At 39.0% G+C, this 11,762-nt stretch overlaps 1 protein-coding gene across 1 annotated transcript; it reads right to left on the bottom strand.

Moving 5' to 3' along the window:
* Positions 1-6,491: 6,491 nt before the first annotated feature.
* On the bottom strand, positions 6,492-9,398 carry LOC111992436 (uncharacterized). The gene is made up of 5 exons (XM_024024328.1): positions 9,102-9,398; positions 8,521-8,958; positions 7,325-7,456; positions 6,941-7,225; positions 6,492-6,842 (listed from the first exon to the last, which is right to left on the bottom strand). Exons 1-5 carry the CDS (start codon positions 9,396-9,398, stop codon positions 6,492-6,494), a joined length of 1,503 nt encoding a protein of 500 aa, XP_023880096.1.
* Between the last annotated feature and the right edge of the window lie 2,364 nt (positions 9,399-11,762).

Genomic DNA, 11,762 nt, shown 5'->3' with positions numbered 1-11,762 from the left:
TCTCGCTCTCACACACACACATACACACACACACACACACACACACACACACACAAAACATAGAATAGCATCTTCCTCAATTTCCTTAGTCCCTCGTCTTCCTCAGTCCCTTGTCTCTCTTAATGCCTCCTCTCTTAGTCTCTTTTATTTGCTCCACCACCGTGTCATCCCTTACCTCTTGCTCAACAGATGACAACCTCTCAATGGCTGTGACAAGCAGTGGCAATCCATTAGAAAATAAGGCAAGCTCGATCTTTTTTATTGTACTTATTTGTGAAATTTGTTAGGGTTTTGTTGTAAATATGTTTGGGTTTTGAATAATTTTTTTGGGTTTTTTGAGGAATTCCTTTAAGTTTGTTTAGGATATAATTGATTGAATGGGTTATGGACTAGATATTTGGGCACGCTATTCTATTAGATAAGTGTGAAAATTTGTGGTTTTTGAGTGTGGAAAATTAATATCTAGGTAGTATAAATTATATTTCGGTAGTTTTTGAGTGTTTGGATGACTTTGATTATTTGACAACAACAACCAAGCATTTTAGTCCTTTTTTTTTTGGGGTCGGTTATGGATTCTTAAAAGATTATGCAATGTTAGTCATATGCATTATTTTCGATTATTACTTTGATTATTAATGTTGTAAATTTAAAGGATTTTAGTCGATGTGCATGCCCAAATGTATCTTTAATGGGCTCAACCTATACTTTGGCTCACAACTTATTTTTATTGTGGGCTTTGAGTTTCCTACTATAGGTAGTCCCTTGCTCGAAAACCCAGTTGCACACTCTTGTTTTTGCGAACTCCTCTCTTTTTCCTCACAGAGTTGCTCCCCTCTTTATTGATATGGTTACTCTTTTCTCTCCGTTTTCTCTATTGCTAGCCTCCACTTCTCACTCTATTCTCCTATTTATAGTTTGAGACAAGTGGAGGTGCTACGATTACTTCCTAGTCTCACTCGTGTGGATGGGGGTCCAATTCCATCATTTCTAAGTGAGTGTTCTGTTGGGAATGGTGGCAATGGCATCAGAATTGGTTCCCACCCTAAAAAGACAGTTCGGCAGCGATACTCCTCAAGACAATACTAGGATGCCAAGAACATTGGATGTTTAGCTATATTCTTGATTAGGTCATACTTGACCGGCATAGGCTTGTTTCTGATATGCTCGGGACAAGATGGACCTATTACGTCATTTGGGCCCAATTTGGGTTTTAAGGCATGCTCGAATCGAGGTCGAAGGTCCAATGGGCATGGGATCAGGTACTATACAATAAGGCTAGGGCCTAAAGCTCAATGGGCCTAAGATCATACCCGTACAATAGCCCCCCTTGATTTGTGCCCAGCTATCGGGAGCGAATCAAGGACAATTTGAATGGCACTAGGGGTTCACCAAGAAGCCCAACCGTCGGTTATTAAACGAGCAAGATGGCCATTAATGCTTTCTCAAAAAGAGCACTGTGCTAGGCTGTCACATTCAACAGTAATTATAACTTGACAGTTTGTGAACCGAGGCTACGCATGTGGGGGTTACCAAAAGAAATCAAAAAGATTTTCCCACCTTCCCCTTCATTAAATATTTTAGCCCTATAAATAGTTCTTCTGATTTCTCACACCACTATTTACATCCTTTCTTCTTCAACTTCCTCTCTGCCGAGCACACTTCTCCTGTGCATAAATTCTCTAGTCCAGACCATCATTTCCTAGAGCCTATAGTAAGTCTTCTTTACTTTTTCCTCTTCTTTCAATTTTTCTTCACTCTAGAGTTTAAGAATGGGTTATTCTCATCTCCTCGCTTCTGAAGCATCTTTGACTAATTTTAGAGCAGCCTATGGCGTTCCTAGAGATGTTGATATTGCCTACTATCATGAGGGTGATATTACTCTCCAGAGGTGCTTTGATCCAAATGTAGCATTTTTCCCTTTAATGGTTATCCTAGAGGGTGGGGTTAGGTTTCTCGTGGACCCTCTCATAATTGGTACCCTAAGGTTTTATGACCTATGCCCCGACTAACTTCCCCCTAATTTTTACCAAGTTGTAAGTTGTGTTAGTAGACTAAACCAAATATACAGTCTACAACTAAACCATCACGACATAAACTTTATGTATAGTTTTTGCGGTAATTTTAGGTCCGATTACTATTTAATAGCTAGGGATGTATGGGAATAGCTTATATCATGCCTTCTTGACTCCAACAGAAACTCAACAAGAGAATTTGTCTGGGTGAGCAGTAATTGGCTTGCCAATGAGCTCCCCTACCCACTTTCACCACATGACATTGGTTGGTACTGAGTACCTTTGCTTGCTTTAAATTTGATATTTTTACTTACTTCACTTACGCATATACTAACTAGTTTTCTTGTTGATTTGGTGTAGAAGGTAAAAGGTTTAAACCGGACCTTAGGGTTGTGCACGTGAGGGACCTTAACTTTGTGCTCAGGTCGGAGATCTTCGTGCATACGGATGGACAACTTTGGGCATCCCACCTGATACTCGGCTGTAACCCAGTATACTCTACTTGGCAGTCATTTAGCTAGACTTTGCTGGTGGACAGCCCTCTACTATCATATATTAACGTTCAGCACGCTAATTTGCTCCCTCACTCTTTAACAGTTGGTGAAGCTCGGGACCTTGGTCCTTATATAGTCAGAGCGGAATCATTAGTACCCCTCAAAGACACTTTAGCAAAGATAGTCTCCAGAAACCGATTCGTTCATTGACCCGTTCAAAGGCCAGAAGACCCAACCCCCATTGAAGTAGCTAAGCTAGTAGCGGCCGAGTTAGTAAACTCCTCAAGAGCAAAATCTGATCTCGGTGAGGACGAAATGGTAACTAGACGAGCAATGACTATTGACCACTTTGTGCCCGGTGCTCGTCTAGCAGCGTAATAGTAAGAACCCCAAGGAAGAAACCCAACTCCTCCTCCTTCTCCTCTCCCCGGCTGCTCTTGGAAGAGACAATGTACTGCCAAGCAACCTCTGCGGGCTCGGGGGACACGCCTTCAAGAACTCCCCCCCGAGCGTCTAGGGGGATCACTATCCGAGAGCCTTACGGCAATGTTTAACCTACTGCATAGGAGGTGGGTTGGCAGACCACCTTTAGGCTCGGTAGTGAGCCCCTTCCTGTGTTAGCTAGCGTCAAAACTTGGGTGCAAGGTGAGGGCGGAAAGGTTGCTCAGAGCTTGGTGCAGGACCTTCTTTTGCCTAAAGATATGCACTTCTTCTCTCGGGTGGCTCCAACGAGTAGTTGGCTACTCGATTGCAGTGGCACACTATTGCAATAATGCATTTTATTCCTACTTTCATGCATTAATGTACATATTTTTTTATTTCTGTTATTTGAAAAAAACAATATAAATATATAAATATATATTTTACATGTATCACTATTATATTGTAGGCTGCCCAACTGGCTTACGTAATGGATGATTGGTTGAAAGAAGCCGCCGAGGATGCTGATCGAGAGAAGCCCCTTAAGGACGTCACTGTGGCCACTACGAAAGAGAAGGACAAAGCTGCCGAGGTTGTAGAAAAGAAAGCTCACGCGTTTAAGAAATGACCAAGATAGAAGTGAAGCTGGGTGGGATCGAGCTTAAACTGGCGGAGGTGGAGAGCCTGAACGTTGCACAGGCTGATGAAATTGCCGACTTGAAGGTGGCTCTAGAAGTTTGTGAAGAAAAATGGTATAATGAAGGTTTTGTAGATGCTAAAAACTCCGTGGAGCCTATCGTTTACTAAGCTCGAAAACATGGATTTGGGGATGGGTGGATGGTTGCCTTGCAAGTTATGGGGGTTCTTGATGATTCTCCTTTAATGAATCCCAACTAGGTTCCCTTCTCGGACCCTTTTCCCCTTATTCAAAACTCTTTTGGTGCCGCTGATGAAGAGGAAACTCCCAGCATGAGGAAGTTGGTGCGGGCAATTGACTCCCACATGGAGTTAGTTGATCTAGAAGTCACTAGCAAAATTCATGCTGGTGCCCAATCTGCCGAGGATGTACAAACCCAGCTGCCTCCAACCCCTCAACCAATCGAGGACGCACCTCAGCTCCCGCCTACTGATCCTTCAGCATGATGTTTGGATTTCAACCTGCCTTCCCCCTTTTACTTTTTCTCAATTCTTCCTTTTATTTGCTTAGTTTGCCTATAGTCACTAGGTTATGGTGATAGAACAATGGTTAAATTTTTATTTCCATTTACTTTATTTGATTAGTCATCCAGATATGGTGACCGAACATTTACTTTAGCTATATTTATAAATGATTATCACATTGTCATTAAGTTATTATTATTATTATTTTCTGCCATGCCTTGCCTTTTCATTCCTGATGACCGGGTAGCCTAATCAAGGCTTGTCTCTGACCGGTGATAAAGACTACTCTTTCACTTGTCTTCAAAAAGATAGGCTATATCTTTATCTATTCAGTGACCAGGATCGGACTGAAAGAGGGTGTCTATATCTAGAAAAATATTAGCGCCAAGCTCACGCCTACTTGGCAATAAAGATTGAATTTGGCACATGCTTGTGTATTTAATGAAAATGAATGCTAGGCTTCTGTTCTTAAGGAAACTAGGTGCTAGGTTCCTATCTGTTAGGTGATTAGGCTCAGCTGAGAACATGATTTTCATCATTAGGTAAATTTATTATAAGGTTTCTACCTACCTGGTGATTAGGATCGAACTGAGGAACAGGTTTTTGTCCTTAGAATAATTTAATGTAAGTTATCCATCTGCTAGATGATTAGAATCGAACTGAGAGCGGACTTCAGTCCTTGAATAATTTGATGTAAGGTTTCCATCTGCTCGACGATTAGAATTGAACCGGGAGTAGACTTCAGTCCTTAGAATAATTTGACGTAAGGTTTCCACCTGCTCGGTGATTAGGATTGAATTAGGAGTAGGTGGAAACCTTACAATTTGAAGAAGTTTTATTACTAACCATTAGTGCGCACTAATCATTTCATGTGCACTAACGGTTAGTGATAAAACTTCCTCAAATTATGAACGTTCCATGGCCGGAGGAAGTGGTCTTTCATTAGTCTTCCAGATAGTATGCTCTCGCATTAGCAATGGCGGTAATTCTATAAGGCCTTTCCCAGGTCGGGGTTAACTTTCCTGCATTGACGTCTTGTGTATTTCCTACCACCTTTTGAAGTACCAACTCTCTAGCATTGAATTCCCTCCTCTTCACATCCTTGTTATACCTCTGGGTAAACTTATGTTGATACTCCGCTAGTTGTATGGTAGCCAATTCCCAGCATTCTTCTAACAGGTCCAAATGCTTCACCATTAATTCATCATACTCGGTAGGGACAAATCCTGTAACCCAAGCACTACACAAATTCACCTCAGCCGATATGACTACTTCTACTCTGTATGTAAGAGAAAATGGAGTTTCTCTTGTGGATCTTCTGGGAGTCATCCAGTATGCCCACAAAACGTTGGGCAACTCCTTGGCTCACTTACCCTTAGTGCCCTCCAATATTTTCTTTAATCTGTTCATGATTGTTTTGTTAGTGGCCTTTGCTTGACCGTTACTCTGCGGCTATGCTGGGGTGAAATACCTGTTCTTGATACCGAGATTGCAACAGAACTTGTGAAAGGCTTTACTATCGAACTACAACTCGTTATCGGATACCAGGGACTCTGGCACCTTATGTTTCTCCACACGAACTTCTTAACATCTACGTCCCGGATATTAGTCAATGCCTCAACCTCCGCCCACTTAGTGAAGTAGTCCACAGCCATTAAAACAAACCTGCAATTACTCGTAGCCCAGGGGAATAGACCGACAATGTCTAGCCCTCACTATGCAAAAGGCCATGGGCTACTGACGAGATTTAGACTTCCTGCTGGTTGATGGATTAACGGGGCGTGCTTTTGACACGGTTCGCACTTCTGCAAATATTTGGCAACGTTCTTCTGCGTTTGTGGCCACCAAAATCCCTAGGTCATTGCTCAGTGTGCCAATGAGTGTCCCCCAACATGACTGCCGCACACCCCCTTATGGATTTCGATCAAGAGCTCATTAATTTTGTCGGGGTGTAAGCATAGAAGATACGGCCCCTGAAAATACCTTCGGTATAGCTTACAGTCCACTGATAACCAGTACTGAGCAGCTATCTTGCGTACCCTGTTAGCTTCTTTTTCGTCGTCCAGCACTTGATCCTCGGCCAAAAGTCAATGATTGGGTCCATCCAGCATGGCTCGGATGTTGCCACCACTGAAACACCTACCCTTGTGTTTATACTTGGTTTCGCCATCAAATCCACTTTGATTAACCAAGGTACCTCCTCGGTTAGTGATGACGCTAAAGTGGCTAGAGAGTTCGCATGTCAATTATGCCCCCTAACCACTTGAACCACCTTTGCCTTCAAAAATTGGTTCATAACCTGCCTTACCACATACAAGTACTTCATCATTCGGGGATCCCTAGCTTTAAAACTACCTTGCACCTGATTAACCACCAGCTAGGAATCTGAATAAACCTCAACTTCTCAAGCACCCATATCCTGAACAGCTCTCAATCCGGCAAGCAAGGCTTTATACTTGGCTTCGTTGTTGGAAGCCCTAAAACCCAACCTAAAAGAATGTTCCAATCTTATCCCTTCCGGAGTAATGATGACAATTCTAGCCCCAACTCCCATGGCGCTAGATGCATTGTCCACAAACACCTTCCACGAGTGAACCTTCATATGGCAAACCACTTCCATCTCCCTCATTGAGGAAAACTCTGCGAAAAAATCAGTAAGAACCTGACCCTTCACCGAATTTCTTGGTTTGTACCTAATGTCAAAGGAGTCTAGCCGAGTTCCCCACTTACCTATTTTGCCCTTGATGTTGGATCTCTTCAACACGATTGCAAAGGATATTCGATTAGTACATAGACAATGTGAACTTGGAAATAATGAGGCAACTTCCTTGTAGCATGTACTAGCGCTATTACCAACTTCTCCAGAGGCAAGTACCTCGTCTTGGCATCAACCAATGTCTTGTTGACATAATATAGTTGTTGTTGCACTCCTTGATCCCTCAAAAGCACGGCACTTACAGTATGTTTAGACATCGAGAGATACATGAATAAATCCTCCCTGGGTTCTGGGGCCATCAACATAGGCGCTCGCGTCAAATATTCCTTTAAATCCTGGAAAGCATTTTCACACTCCTCATTCCATTGGAATCTCTTCCATTTCTTTAAAAGTTGGTAAAATGGATGGTAGCGGTCGGCAAACTTAGAAATAAACCGGTTAAGTGTAACAAACATACCGGTTAGTACTTGGATTTCCTTTGGATTACTTAGGCATGGCAAAACAGGTCAGAATATTCTGACCTGACCCGATTGACCTGCAACCCGATTGACCTGTAACCTAATTGACCCGTTTAAAAATGACCCATTTTGACCCGTGAACCATTTGACCCGCAAACCCGATTGACTCGACCTGACCCACCCATTTTGACATGTCTACAAACGTTAAGTAGATTAAGATTGAGGTGCAATTTTTATAAAATATTTACTTATTCTTCTTTATTTAATATGTTATGTACTCCATTATAGTTTGTCATTTTTTACTTGCCACCTTCATTTTATCTTCCTACTTTAAAAAGATTGAAGATTATACTAAGATTAGTTTCTAGAAAGCTAGAACAGGAGTTGCACTAAATTTAGGTATCAAGTGTTTAGTGGTAATTGGTAAGTGTTAATAGTATCACCAGTGAGAATCTAATCACAGTTAAAGAACTCATAAACAATTGACAGATTGTATCTATTTAAAAAAAAAAAAAAAAATATTTTATTTCATTGAGAAAACAAATTTAGAAGCCTGTCGGGAAAAAAAATGACTATTTAAAGTAGAGTCTAGAAAGATCTCCAATTAATGGTTAAAATGATTTGAAACCATGTATAACAATTTACAATTTCCATGTGGCTTACCATCTGAATTAATAGATCCTCTCAATTTCAAAACAAATGGAGAAATACAAAATTTTCTTTCAAATCAATTATTACAGCTCAATCTTTGACAATTTAAATGATCTTTTATATATGTGTAGTTTTAATCATATACCTGCTTAAAATCATATATATATATATATATATAACTTGTTAATTAAGTCACATAATTAGTTTTGTGATTGAAATATTATCATTTGATCATTATCAAATAAGAATTGAAAGAGGTTCTTGAAATTGAAGAATCATTTCTTGTATATATTGCACAACAACGGGCCGGGTATACCACTTCTCACGACCTGAGCCACATAGTGTACCAGGTTTGGTTTGATATTATTTGTGACAACTCACAACATCTGCACTTATACAAAAATATAGTCAAATTATATTTGAGGTTTTTTGCAGTCACTTATATATTCAAGATTCACCTAATAAATATCCAATGNAACTTATTTGAAAAATACGGGTCAACTCGACTCGTCCTGCCACCTGACTCGACTCATGACCCAATTGACCCATTTAAAAATAACCTGTTTTTACCTGCAACCTGATTGACCCACTAACTCGATTGACCTGACCTGAACCTGACCTGCCCCGCCCGTTTCGCCACGTCTAGGATTACTTGGCGGCTTGAGGCACTCTATAACTTCAATTTGATCGGAGTTGACCTCTATTCCTCGATTTGTGATCATATACCCTAGGAACTTGCCAGCCCCCACCCCGAAAGCACACTTGTCAGCATTGAGGTGCAATTTGTGTTGTTGGAGCACTTTAAACACCTCTTTAAGATCATCAATATGCTGTGCCTGCCATTTGCTTTTAACCACCATATCGTCAATGTATACCTTTACCGTATGCCCAATCTTATCTCTGAACATTCTCTTCATTATCTGTTGATAAGTGGCTCCAGCATTCTTTAGCTCAAACGGCATCACGGTATAGTGGAAATTGGCGTCAGGGGATATGAATCCCGTCTTCTTCTGGTCCTTGGTGGCCAGGAAAATTTGATGATAACCCTGGAAAGCATCTAGAAAGCTCATCCTCGGGTACCCGTATGTGGCATCTACTAGTTGATCGATCTTCAGCATAGGGAATGGGTCTTTTGGGCATGCTCGGTTCAAATCAGTAAAATCAACACAAACCCTCCATTTGCCCTTACCTCCTTCAACTTCTTGACCTCTTGCCTAACGGCTTCGACGTGCTCCTTAGCCGATCTCCTCGGCTTTTGCTTCTTGGGAGGGAATAATGGGTCCACATTAAGCTCGTGAACTATGAATTCGGGGTCTACCCCAAACACCTCATACGGGCTCCAAGCAAATACGTCCACATTCTGTACAAGAAACAGCAACATCCCCACCCTATCCTCATCCTTCATACTTGCTTCTATATGGAAACTCTTATCATCTTCCTGCAGTATCCTTACTTTAATTAGCTCTTCGGCACCACTAGCTCCCATCTGCCCCTGGGTTCCTATAATTGCTATAAGGGAAACTCTTCGGCTGGTTCCTTTTATTTGATCTATCGGTTAACAGCGGCCACCAAACACTGTTTAGCCACTTGCTGGTTTCCCTTTACTATAGCAATACCTTGCTCGATGCGGAATTTGACCTTCACATGGAGAGTGGATGGACCACCCTCATTACATGAATCCATGGTCTTCCAAGGATTGCTGTACATGGAGAAAACGAAGTGACCATTATAAATGTCACAATTACCTCCTTACCTTCCATATTTACAAGAAGTGAAATATGCCCCTCTGGGATCACCATCTGGCCGTCAAATCCCACCAGGGGTGTGTCATACTTAGAGAGATCCTCATTCTTCAAGCCAAGCCCCTGAATAGGTCGGGATACAGATTCACCTAATAAATATCCAATGTAGAATTTAGCACGTGCATGTACAAAACATACTAACTCATACAATTCATCCCAATCAAATCCGCATATTTTTGGGCCGGTATCACAAAATCTACCCAAATGGAATTAAAATTGGAGCCAAGGAAGGGCTGGGGTTAAGAAGAGTTTTCAACTAACAAATATCATTAATGTCTTCAAGAAATTCCAAACTTTTGGGTACACTACCTATAATTTTGTATCACTTGTTCTTTACTATTTGATTTATAGATTTCTTTTTTCTTTTCTTTTTTGGTGATTTGAAAAATTGAGATAGGTGGAATTTGATCTCTAAAGCTGGAATTCTCTTTCGAATTTAGAAATATCAACAAGTACCAATTAAGCTATACAACTCTAGGTGATTTTTAGATTTTCCTCGGTATTTTTTTTATATCAAATAATACAATTATTGATGTTTTTTTATGCGTTTCATATCACTTAATTTGTACTTTTAATAGATTTTTTTTTTTTTTTAAATGTGTCCACTTCATTTTTTGTTAGTTTTCCTTTGTTACATATATCTATGAGGGAATAAAGGCGAACTCATAATTGTGGGAGTATAGTATACATGGAAATAAAAATATTTTGTCCCACTTTATACTCTACAAATTACAATTTGTTATAGAATATTTTTTTTCTTTATAAAATAACCAAAGTTTAAAATAAGAAGAAAAAAAATCAAACATATGTCGCATTGCAATTGATAGTGTATAAAGTAGAGTAGAAGATTTTTATTCTTATACATCTAGGTGATTGTTAAAAAGAGAGCTAATTATAAGCTAGGCTGTAAAAAAAAGGGAGATTATAAATAATTTAGAGTCTTCAAACCTATTTATAAAAAAATTTGTTTATATTCATTCTTTTAACAACTCAAACTTCATATCCATCTTGAGGATCGCAAATAAGTCAAACTTAAATTTAGTAATATACTAATGAACAAGTTTATGACTTTGATATAAATATGTTGGTGTATATATATACATTCACACATAATATTTAAAAGCAAATTATTTATAGGTTCCAATTAACTTAATTGACAAAATCTCTTATTATTGAATAAGCGATATGATGTTCAATCTCCTCTTATACTAAAAACTAGTCGATGTCTTAACTTGATGATTAAAAAAAAAAAAAATCATAATGGAGCAGACATTATAGATTTGAAATACTATCCTGTTTATAAAAAATAAATAAATTATCTAAAATTTTAGATCATGCAATTTATTTTTATAAGCTTATAAATAAAAATTTATATGTTTAACTTAGGCTAACACTATAATCTTAATTATGTGAAGAAGGGATACGAAATTTGAAATATTTACTTTAATATGATAAAAATCTTAAAAGAATAAGTTAATCAAACAATCGTTAAACAACGTCCAACTTGTTCCAATAATATAGTATGAACAAAGCTTGAATGTATAATATAATTTCCAACAAGGTGTTCTTGTTATTCATCTTCTCAGTGTACTGTCTACGTCTAAACGTCCAAGCACAAAAGGCCAACCGAACTCACTAATGTATGTCGGAGTAAAGTAGGGACGAACGCAGGATTTTAAGTTGGGGGGAGGGGGCCGGAGATAAGCAAAAAAAAAAATTTCAAATACGCATCCATATAATATTAATAAACTATCAAGCATTGTAGTTTTCTAGAATTGGAGCATCCACATTTTCTGAAATTGGAATAGCAACATTAGTTGTTGGCAATCCCACGTTGACTTCAGAAGAATTTGAACCTTTTCTTTTGAAAAAATCAAGCATTGTATTTGATTTTTTCATGATCTACAAATAAAATAAGAGTCACCGTTATTTTTTTAAATTTGTGTGACAATTTTCTATAATATATGATTTGTTTGTTTGTTTTTTTTTTTTTTTTTTTTTTAAATAAAATAAAAACACAAATACAAAAATAAGGCAAACCAAATACC

This window comes from Quercus suber, unplaced genomic scaffold, assembly GCF_002906115.3.
Source record: "Quercus suber isolate HL8 unplaced genomic scaffold, Cork oak 2.0 scaffold_297, whole genome shotgun sequence".
NCBI classification, from domain to species: domain Eukaryota; kingdom Viridiplantae; phylum Streptophyta; class Magnoliopsida; order Fagales; family Fagaceae; genus Quercus; species Quercus suber.
Note: the sequence above shows the minus strand (reverse complement) of the source record. Positions and strands in the feature narration are given on the sequence as shown.

Coding starts and splice junctions, on each gene's coding strand:
- LOC111992436 (XM_024024328.1), bottom strand. CDS start 9,398: ATGGGAGCTAGTGGTGCCGAAGAGCTAATTAAAGTAAGGATACTGCAG. Junction 8,959..9,101: donor AGGTCAAGAAGTTGAAGGAG/GTAAGGGCAAAT, acceptor GATGCTTTCCAG/GGTTATCATCAAATTTTCCT. Junction 7,457..8,520: donor GCGGGGCAGGTCAGGTTCAG/GTCAGGTCAATC, acceptor TAACGTTTGTAG/ACATGTCAAAATGGGTGGGT.